Source organism: Cheilinus undulatus, linkage group 20 (assembly GCF_018320785.1).
Source record: "Cheilinus undulatus linkage group 20, ASM1832078v1, whole genome shotgun sequence".
In the NCBI taxonomy this organism is placed as follows: Eukaryota; Metazoa; Chordata; class Actinopteri; order Labriformes; family Labridae; genus Cheilinus; species Cheilinus undulatus.
Genome location: NC_054884.1, coordinates 29,487,672 through 29,498,978, shown reverse-complemented (window position 1 = coordinate 29,498,978; position 11,307 = coordinate 29,487,672). Strand labels below are relative to the sequence as shown.

At 37.7% G+C, this 11,307-nt stretch overlaps 1 protein-coding gene across 1 annotated transcript; it reads left to right on the top strand.

Moving 5' to 3' along the window:
• The first annotated feature begins 109 nt into the window (after positions 1-109).
• Positions 110-6,029, top strand: si:dkey-21c1.4 (uncharacterized protein C17orf80 homolog). Its single transcript, XM_041815636.1, has 5 exons — positions 110-290; positions 2,139-3,509; positions 5,354-5,464; positions 5,707-5,823; positions 5,913-6,029. The coding sequence occupies exons 1-5, from the start codon at positions 281-283 to the stop codon at positions 5,939-5,941; spliced, it is 1,638 nt and encodes a 545-aa protein (XP_041671570.1). The 5' UTR covers positions 110-280; the 3' UTR covers positions 5,942-6,029.
• The last annotated feature ends 5,278 nt before the right edge of the window (positions 6,030-11,307 follow it).

Here is an 11,307-nt window from a genome sequence, read left to right as displayed (position 1 = left end):
AAACAGCGACAACTTCACTGAGAATAATTCCGCGTGTTAAAACTCGCTAGCGAACCTTTATAGCCTTTTACGTTCAGGCTTCACCCTCGCCACCTAAAGGGTCTTTCCTTTTACAGTTACAGTTGTTTTCTTACGCCTGTCATGGTGAAAACGTGTTAAACTCAACGTATGATGAAGTTTTATCAATTTGTGCTATGAAATCATTAATGTCACTCCTTAAACGTTTATGTTTTAACTTTCGGAGCATGATTCACTCTGATTGGCTGTCTTCGCGTGCAAAATGAGCACTGGTAAGTGTAGAAGTGTTTGACTTGATACAACCATATTATGAGTGTCTGTACTTCTATATCAGGCAAACTACTTGGCTAAAATAATAAAATGCAACAGGACAGACATATATTAGTTGTTAAAGTTGTGTCAATTCAATGACAAGGTCAGCCTATTTAAAGCAAAGAACATTATGTAACACTCAGTAAACAGTGTTGCTCGGTGGTTCTGCTTTTTACATGTCGGGGTTCACATAAAATGCACATTTTGGTTGTAGTGTAGGCAACATGCCAACTCCTAACTTCAAAATAAAATGTCTTTATTTAGGGTTTTTATTGGCGGAAAATAATAGCAGGATAAAATAGTAAAAATGTGCAGTATCTTTGTGCATCAGTAAACAAGTTTAAAGAAAAAAATTAAGTCAGGGAGCGTTCAGAAATCAATATTTTGAGGTATAATCCCAAGCCTTCATCAATCCCTGCTTCACTGAGTAAAATAGGTGGGCCAGAGCAGAAAATCAACAGACACAGCAAGAGAACGGCTTCCATGCATATAGAAATTCTGATTTCAGTCATATTTTGAGTGGTGTGTACTTTTATTTACTTGCTTACTGAATTTCTTGCAAAATTACGTATTTTTCTGGGAGGTATAAATTTTGTGCCTGGGTCAGCATTCTGTAAACAGAGATTACTCTGCAACCATTTTTGGTCAGTACCTTGATGTTTAACCTGTTTTTAGGCACAAAATAGAAATAATGTATGATTAAATGCTATCACATGCATTGCTTTTGTGCTGTTTGGCAAATATTTCTTAGTTATTTGTTATTTATGGGCATTGAGAAGCATGTTACACAGTTTCCTAAAATATCTGACCTCCCAAAAAAACAGACTGAAAACTGATTGATTGATTAGTAACATCAATAAATTCTAAATGCAGTCATATGTCGCCCACATTACACTTAACTCAGAATATTATATGTATCATGATAATGGTTACACAGTAGGATTTTATCATCATTTTCAACTTTTTGTTTTATTTTCATACGGACAAAGTACATTTTGTAAAAAATGTATTGTCTCAAATTTTGTCAAGAAGAATGTTAAATGTATCTGCAAAATCTTTTTTTTTTAATTTTAAGGTTATACAGTAACATTTATCCGTTTTATATGTGTTGCTACCCCTCTGTTTTTCAAGGGAACCCTGAATATTACACCATAACATCTGTTTAGATTGACATGAGTGTCTTTTACATGTTTGTAGCACAAAGAAACACTAGATTTCTACATCTTTGGAAATTTTAAAATAAGACCACATGCATGTTGGAATTATTGTGCAATGCACTCTGGGTAGTGATGTCAAATGATAGCATTGTTCCTCCTCCCACCTCTTTTCCTATGGTAAATGCAACTGAGGTGAGTATAAACAGAAAGATGTAGGAGGAAGAACGATGCAATCATATGACATCACTACCCGGAGTGCATTACACAACAGTGGCAGCCTATGTCTGAATTTATTTTTCTTTTTTCCCCAAAATGTAGAAGTCAAGTATGCTCTTTGTACAAGTCATATAATGGCCATATGTGTTTATTAAGTAAATCAAATATGTCTTAATATACAGAGTTCCTTCTCCTTAATCCTGAGTTCATCATAGTCGGACGTCATTGGCCTCTAAGGCATAGCTACAGAGGTACAAAACAGACTTTACTGAAAGCAACAAGACAAGTCAAACACAGATACTGCCCTCTGCTGGTTAAAATAATGTTGCAGTATATATGTTAGATTGATTTAAATTGTGCATATTTGTATTGGTTTGTAATTGTATTGTGAAGCACGTTTTACAGTTTCCTTCTGTTTTATTTATCCCCCCACAGAGGTCTGTCCATTCTGCGGGAAGGCTTTCAAAAGGCTTAAAAGTCACCTGCCGCATTGTAAGGCAGCATCGAGCTCCAAAAAACTTCCAACCAAACATGAAGTCACAGCAAATCAGACACAATCATCCTCACAGCTGGCCGCAGCCTCGTCTGAATCAACAGCAGTGGAGAAAAAGTCGACTCAGACATTGCAAGTAGCAAGTCCACAATCAAAGAAGAGCAAAAAGATGTCAGAGGTATCATCAGCACCTGTGAATTCATCATCTGTATCACAGTCATCGTCCCTGAGCTCTGCATTACCTTTATCATCATCCAAGAAGAAACAAAAGCTGTCAGAGCAAATCAAGATGGCTACGTCTACCTTGCCCATCTCTCCATCACTATCCCCATCCTCTAAAAACTCAGAGCCTAAAAAGAAGAGTCTCCGGGCTTTGATCGAAGCTGCAAAGTCCAACCAAGTTCCTACAGCATCACTGGAAGGGACAACTCCCTCTGATCTTTTGGGTGTAACTCCAGCTGTGACGGATCCTCCAAGCTCCAGGACCAAAACAGACAAACAGACTGACAAAGACAGAATAAAAGAAAACTCAAATCTTGAGTATTTTTCTGCAGACTCCAAGCCAAAAGTTTCATATAAAATGAAGGCAACAAAGACAAAGAAGGCCTCACAATCACCTTCTACATCCAAAGAAACCTCTTATTTGAATCAAAGTACTGCAAAACCATGTATAAAGGACAACTTCGGGCTAGAAGATGAGGAGGAAGTTGCAGATTTATCTGTGAATAAGATGTTCTCAAAATCAGGAAGTGGTCAGCAGACCAGGATTACACTCCAGGATGTTAAAACCACATTAGGCAGAGCTAAGAGCAACCGTCAGAGCATCCTGAGCCAGATTCAAACTGAAGATCTAGGCAGCAAAATCAGCCCTGAAGTCTCAAAAAGAAATCAAGAAAGCAGTCTGGTGTCAGCTGCAACTCTCGCAGAGAAGTCTTTAAGTGTCATTTCACAAAATACAGAGCTGAAATCAGTTATGAGGAAAAGCTCAAAGCCTAAACAAGCAGCTTTAATCCTTCTGAAACATGAAGGCGCACCTCAGCCTGGACTAAACTCTCCGAAAGCTCCCGTCCTTCCTGGTTACCTGTCCTCGCAAGTGAACCAAACAATGCCCCCTTCGCACACCGTCAGTGTTAATGAGGGGTTGAAGGTGGAGCCAAGCAAGACAGGACTCCTCACCATATCTCCGTCACTCATCCAGTTGTCGAGTCCTCACATTTCTCGTCCTTCACTGCAGACTCTTGAAGCATTCAGAGCTGAGGATGGGTCACAGCTGGAGGCTAGGAGGCAAATCACAGCTCAAAATGGAGCAAAAGGTTAGTATGTGATGGTAAAAGTGAGCCTGGTGGGGTCTTTTGCCCACAATAAAGACCTTAGAAAAGTTTTTTTTTTTTTTAAATAAAATTAGAATAAGAAAGGGTGTCTGGGAGTCATGCATCAAGAAATTTAGAGCATTCAACACTTAATGTCCTATATTCTGGTAAATATTTAGGCTATAATTTGAGGTGGGAATTAAATTATGTAGGGGTGCAACGGTTCACAGAGCTCATGGTTCGGTTTGTGGATCAGTATGAGTTCAGTTCATTGATTGGAAAAAAAAAAAACATTCATAATTATAGATGTCCCTCATTTATTTTTTTCTTTTATTTGCATTAGTGCAGCTTATACTTAAAAAACATGTTAATATGCATTGAATCAGTCAGTTCATCTGGTGATAGTTGGTACAGCCTGTGACAAAAAAGAAGTAAACAAAAATTAGCAAAATGAAAAAACAAAACAAAATAGAAAACAGCCTAATATCTCATGATTTGAAAAATTGAAGATAAATACAACATAATATGCAAATTAAAATACGTGCCTTTTAAAGCAATGTATCATATTTGTGATGTATGAAGAATCCTGTAACATTCAAAGATGAATTAATTAAAAAAGCAAAAGCACACTAACCTTTTTATGAGAAATCAGGGTTTCTCCAGAGGACAAGGAGCTTCAACCTACTGCTAACATTGGCTAAAGCAAACATTAAAGATCCTGTAAAGTAAAAATAAATCTGCATTTAGTTTAGCTGTATGATAGGTCACTGTGTTATGAACCCCCAGGTAAAATTTCAGTCAGATAAAACATCTACGAAATTAAGCTTTGAAATCATGAGAAATGAGGCAGTGAAATCTACTCCAGGATGGTGTGGGCATGTGTGCTGAATGAGATAAAGCCACGCCCACTCAGGGACCTTATGATCAGAGTGCACCTGCCTGGCTCTGTGCCAGAGAAGAGACAAAGTCAGTTTTCTGGCTCAAATCTCTGTTATGATGCTTTAAATGATCCATAGACCCCTGTGGCTGACAGATTTGGAAAATTTACCTCACAATGAAAAGAAACAGCATTTAGCTGACTGTTCTATTTTGACGAAGGCAGTGACATCAGCTGACAACAGACTGTACTGAGATGAACTGCTCTGTGATTTTATATTGTAGTGTGAAAAGGGGCAGGGTAATTCCACACTGGGCAGGTGACATCACCAGCCCACATATTTGGCCTGCCCACATTAAACCCAGCCAGGAAAGGAGTGAATAATTTTCTAACGGTCTCAATTTGAAAATTCAGTCACATGTAAATCTCAGTGTTCTCACATGTTTACAGTAACCATATTCCAACATACTGTATCTAGAATGTTAAGACACAAATTTTGGATTACTTTACAGGGTCATTAAGCAAACTACCATTGTAAGTAGTAAGAAAGAAGAATAAGAAGACACCTTTTGCTAATCCCTCGAGAGGAAATCAGATTTTTTTTTTACTCTCTTGCTGAATGCAGGCTGAATTACATGCACATGCTCAGTGATGGAAATATGTCAGAGTGATGCAGATGAAAGAGTGCTCCAGTGGTTGGGGGTTCTGTACCTTGTTCAATAGCACATCTGCAGTCCTCAGGAAACAAAGTGGCACCTCTACACCTACCAGACCCAGCTCTTGATTTGGTTGGGCTAGGTTCTGAGCTGGTGGCAAACCCAGGCTGCTATAGACTGAGCTTCTGCAATAATATTTTTACTGGTGACTGCTGTTTCAGTGATTATACAGAAACTGATTATCTTTTCCTTTTTTTTTTTTTATGTGAATCTTTATGTGGGTCACCGCATTGATTGTTTGTCTTCCATTGTAGGTACTCTGACTGATAAAAGTCTCGGACAGGTGAGACTCAGGGAGTTACCTGAGTGGCTAACCTACAAAACTCCCACCCATCCAAGAGAAGTGATGGAAATGTGTCAAAGAGGTGAATCTCGTACACGACACACATATTCAGAGCACCCTCTGAAACAACATGCCTGATTTTATAATGTTTCTTTTTGAAAAAAAAATAACACATATGACATGTTAATGATGATTGTCTGCTTTTTCCCCTACCTGTGTTCTTACACACACCTGTTCTGCCCTGGTTTCTTTCACTGTGATATGCTAAGCTAACGGTTCCTCTGTAATCTCCTGTATAATGCCCTTTGTCTGTGTCTCTCTCAGGCTGGCAGTGGTATTATAAGAGATATATTGATGTGAAGAAAGGTGGTGTGGGTGGAGTGGGCATGTTGTTAGCAGGATACTGTGTGCTCAGCTACATCTGGAGTTACCCTCATATAAGTAAGTGTGTGGATTACCATGAGTGCTGCTTTGTACCATGTTCTGCAAAGATTTAGAGACAAACCACAGTATTTCTGTTTTTTTTCCAGAGCGTGATCGTTGGAGGAAGTACCACTAAAGCCACAAGAGGATGAATGTACGAGAGAGAGAGACTCTGAATGAGCGGACGTTTTCTAGGCTTTTAGGTTATTGGACTATATAAATATCAAAATAACAGATTGAATGAGCAAGAAACTGGTTTCTCATCAACAATCTGTCACATCAAATTAATAGCAAAGGCACATATTTTGAAATATAAACTAACAGATTTGTTAAACATAAAAACTGAAAACAGGGAAGCAGCTTGGCTGGCTCTGCCATGTGCTGACAGAATCCTTCATTAAGACCCAGAACATATAACTTCTTTAACTTTTATCAACAAAAACTGCTCTCTATATGGTATATTTCCGAAACTCAACCACTGTTTAATGGATGAATTTCACATCATGAGGGAGAAAAGTTGCTGCATTCTGCAACTGATCTAAGAATACTTTGGGAGTTGCTTACAGTGAGAACTTTTAGCAGCTTTTCTTCCTCAAAAATGGCAATCTACTTTTAAAACTACACCATAAGGATTGACAGAGAATAGACCCTAATAGAGTCCTCGATTTAAAATGACAAGCTAGTACACTAGTGTTTATACGGCTTGGAAATGTCTAGTGGGGCCTCACCGTAACATTTGTCAGGGGTTGGGGACATAATGCAAAGCTGATAATCATAAGCAGAACAAAACAAGGAGATACAGAAAAAACAGCAGCTTCTGGTAGCAGTTCCAACTGCCTAATGTAGCATCTAGCATTTCCATAGCAACAAAAAAATGTGCCTGTCATGATGGACCAGCTTGGTCTCAATACAAGTATAAAAATGAAGAATTTATCTGCCTTAGAAATACTGGCCTTGGAAATATTTAAAATACTGTCAGCACTCAACTAAAAATACATAAATATGACAAACAAGTGGGTTTTTTTGGTAAATGGGGGCATTTCTGGGCAAAAACTCCACACATTGTACCTTTAAAAGTTAGTTATCTGAATCTTTGCTTCTAGACTGATAGGTCAACACCCCAAAGTTACACAATTTTGTCTTAACTGAGTTATGCAGTAAAATAAACCCACTATCCACATATGAGGACATCAGAATGTTTGAAAACTACTTGGCAAAATTCAAAGTTTAGTTTTTATATTTTTTAGATCAACCTTATCCCAAATAAAATAGAGATATCAAAAAATCCATAACAAATCAAAGGTTTGGTCGTAGGAGTTCAAGCATGATTGCTTTGTCCTTTCTTAATTCATGTTTTGTTCCAGCTAAGATCCAAACTGCAACATTTTGATAAAATAAATTTTATTGGTTGAGAATTTTTCTTTAAATTTGGCTCAAAATTTCTTTTTAAAGAGGTAGATGTGGATTCTGAGGCTCGACCAGTTGAAAATCACTGATTTAAGTAAGAAAAGGAAAGGCTTTGATGTAAAAGTGGAACTTTACTTTTTGCAGGAATCCTGCCAATGGCGAACTCGTGGAGTTTAACTTGTTTGTCAAGAAACTGCACAGTTCCCCCTCCCACCCACAAGACAGCCTGGCTGCACACAGTAGCTCTCAGATGGCCTCTCCCACAGATCGTTACTATGCCACGCCTGTCTGTCAGATCGGGAGTGCCATAATTTGCCAGTACAACATATTTTCTGTATTATATTTTCTGTTAAATTCAACTCTGTTCATAAACAAATGGTGTGTTCCATTTAATCTCAGAAGTCAGAATTTCCAAGTTTGCGCCCTGAACTCGTAAGTCGAAGCAACTCCCAGTTACCAGCTTTTAGCAAAGGAAATGCATTCATCTCAGATGTAACGTCATTCCCAGTTCCAACATCTGAGATAAATGGAACACAAAAAAGTCTGGCAGTTACTTTTGTGAAATAGCCCCATGGCAAACATTATGGACCAAGAAACATTTCATGAATATAACAAAAATGTCAGATAGCCTTGTTACATTTGGTTAAAGCTAACAAAGCTACACTAGCTACATAGTTAGCCTTACTACATAAGCCAATGTAGCTAAATTAGTTTCAGCAGTGTGAGCTTTACATAGCTTAAGATCACTTATCTGCATTGGTTTGCATATATAACGCAGCTATGTAGCTTACTTGGCTAAAGTAAGGTTCATATCTTGGTTTGTATAGATGTCAATGAGCTCCTTGAGCTTTAGCTATGTTAGCCATGTAGCACAGCAGCCTATGTAGCTTGCGCAGCTAACAGAGCTACATAATCTACGTGAAACGTAGATTATGTAATCAGGTTTTTAACTTTTGATATTTGGTATCCCAACCCTAACCCTAACCTCACTGAATCCGATTTAATCTGGAAAGTTTTAGCGTGTTTACCTGCTCTCAAAGATGTGACGTCTCACAGTAACTGTCTGCAAGAAGGGGCACCTAAGATCCATGGTCTACATCCAGCCCCCTCTCTAAAACTACTCAAATAGGCAGATAATTTTCATAGCAACCATATAAGTGAGTTTATGAGAGACAGATTTGGTTGTGCAGAGCCAGGCACACTGTGTCCCCCCTCTATATTTTCTATTTCAAGCTAAACTAACCTGCTTCATAGTGTAACTTCCTTTGAAAGATTTTGTGTACAGCTCTGATCTTTTTAGTTTGCTCCTTAACAGAATGTGAACTGACAATTCCCTTAGAAGTTGGGAAACTATTCCTTTAACAGCTGTAATATCTGTGACGCTGATACTAGCAGTTTACTGATCTGCACCTTCTGGGCATTTACATTGAAAGTTTGTAGTCACTGCAGTGTATCTTGTATAGATAACTTTCATTTAAAATTATTTATTCATTTGTTATTTGATTTTATTATTGTTCTACTTTATGTTATGACGGGATTGTGTTCACAAGGGACTGCTAAAATGATTTTAAGGATTACATGACCTTTACTTGTGTTTTAATGTCCTGCTGTGTCCCATGAGCTCCACCAGATGTCATTGTTTTGCTATGTAACTGAACTCAGATGGGTTGGGCAGTCTGATGTTTGCTATGCAGAGTTTTCTTTGCTCTTTTGTGCTGGAGCTCTGCTGCCGGGGTCCATGAAGGGATTAAAGTGAAAGCCAAAGATTTTTAACTCGATAAAAGTCAAACTCCGGCAGCTTTTATGTAAAGAAACATGACATTTAAAAATCTCAAACACCAGAAAGAGTGTTAGAAGATTGTATCTGTGTAGCAGAGGGCTTCAAATCCTGATATCTTACACAAATGCTTCCTCTGTCACATGATGTTATTATGCATGCTTAGTCAGTCAGTGCCAGTATGTGAGCACTCACAGAATAGTAATGGAGGGACGCTGAAGGAGCTTTTTCAGCTGGACTGGACCCGTTTGTGATTGTATTCCAAATGAATTTATTGTTGACTCCTCTCGCTGCTGTAGTGAACACACATTAGCTACAAATGAAGAAATGACAGTATTTTTGTAACAGCTTCATCCTGATGCTGCTCCTCAGCCAACACAATAAAAAATAATTTGCATTTTCTTTTACATTCTTCTATTTTTTTCTCCATACAAAATTATAAATATTTTTGTGTTTCACTTCATTTTTATACAAAAACAACAAACTATACAAATCAAGTGAGAACAAAACAACAGTGAAAATGTAGGCAGAAAGGACACATCTCTGCATTGAAAACAGAAGAGAGAAAGCACAGTTTGTTCCTACCAGGCCTTCAGACGCTGATATGCATCAAGATAACACAAAGCTGAACATGTCCCTACTTTGTGCGAGTCTAAAACGAACTTTCTCGTGGATATAAGTGCTATAGAGGCACGACGTCTTGCAGCAACGACTTGAAGGAGCAAAAACAAATCTTCCTTGGCCTTAACATGTCATTTGTTATCAAAGCCCAGTTTCTCCCTGTGCACTGGTACGTAGAAGAGGTCTATAGGCAGAGATGCTGGCAGTCAAACACAGAACTGATCATCACATATAAAAGGCCTTTAGTCTGCCCTGTAGCCTATTGGCAAGCATATTTCACAGATACATTTATAGGAGAAAGGTGACACCGTCCAGAATCCTCTAAGCTTTAGTCCTGTGTTGAATTTAGAAGAAATTGCCCTCTCTAGCTTGAACTATAGGACTGATTTCTGTTTTATTTGCACTAATTTAAATCCAAAAACAGAAATACACGGCTAATATTTAGGTTCTATTAATGCATCTCACAGTTTGTTACATTTTGCCTCTTGAAAACTGAATGAAAGCTCAATAAACAGACCACAGTGAAGTCATTGTAGTTGCACAGCTGCAGAGGAAACAAGCTCCTTTTAAATTGGCCGCACATCTGCTGTATGCAATGCAAAGACATAAAAATAAGATTCTGGACAAGATCACGCTCTCTCCTATTTTGAAATTTGGTTGCGCTGCTGAGAGAGGAAATGTGAGAGAAGGAACACTGGAACGTGAACACTTGGGAACAAAATAATTGCAATAAAACAACCAAAAGAACATGACAACAAAGATGGACAAGTCAAGGTAGTAAAGCATAGATAACTGATAGATATGTTCATATATCATTGTATACAGAAGGCAGACAAACGTACAATCAGACCCCAAAGACATTGTTCACAGAGGCGGGGGACAAAAACAGTAATTTTCTCATGTCATTTCTAAAAATGAGGAAATAAAAACTCTAAATAAAAAAGATGTTGTAACATATCTTCCTCAATCTGAGGACTGGGCGCCTGTGACACAAACTCACTGTGAAATGATAAAAAGTGGTTGCCCGGCGTCTGTGTCGGGGCTTGCATACCTTTAAGGTACAAAAAGAAAAATGCCAAAGAAAATGTGACTAAAGCACAAGAAAAGAAGCGTTATTGATCAGTGTAGATAACAGCCAATAGATTTTTTTTTTAGAAATGACAAATCCAATATCAAGAAGCAGGCTGTTTCCAAATTACCAATTAGAAATAAAGCGTAACACAGAAAGAACATGCCCATGACTCTTTAAGCAGTTTGATATTAAACTGAGGATCAAAAATAAGTGAAACATTTTATATCTCTCGTTTTTCATTTCTTATTTTTTGTTTTCGGTAAAGAAATAAATAAATGAAAAATGGTTTGTTTCTCCATTTCCTCTTTTTTATGTGCTGATCAACAAAATCAAAAAGGAGATCACTTCAGCTGTTTGGTCAGTGTACTTTACGGGCAACAGATTTTTAATTTGAAGTGAGAAATCCAAATCAAGAAACAAGCCATTTCCTAAATGCTGTATAGGAATAGAAAAGAAAACGTGAGAAAACCTGCCTCTGGCCCAGGCAGCTTTTATAAAATTGGGATTAAAAAATGGAAAGTTGGAAACATAATACAAACTTTTTTTTGTTTTCTGTATCTCTTTTTTTGTTTTTGTTTTCAAAAAATAAATTTTTTGAAAGTGAAAAATGTTTTATTCTTCGTCT

Excerpts from the sequence above, each read along its gene's own strand:
- si:dkey-21c1.4 (XM_041815636.1), top strand. Across the intron at positions 5,465-5,706 it reads GATGGAAATGTGTCAAAGAG|GCTGGCAGTGGTATTATAAG; the intron begins GTGAATCTCGTA and ends TGTCTCTCTCAG. Across the intron at positions 5,824-5,912 it reads CTGGAGTTACCCTCATATAA|AGCGTGATCGTTGGAGGAAG; the intron begins GTAAGTGTGTGG and ends TTTTTTTTCCAG.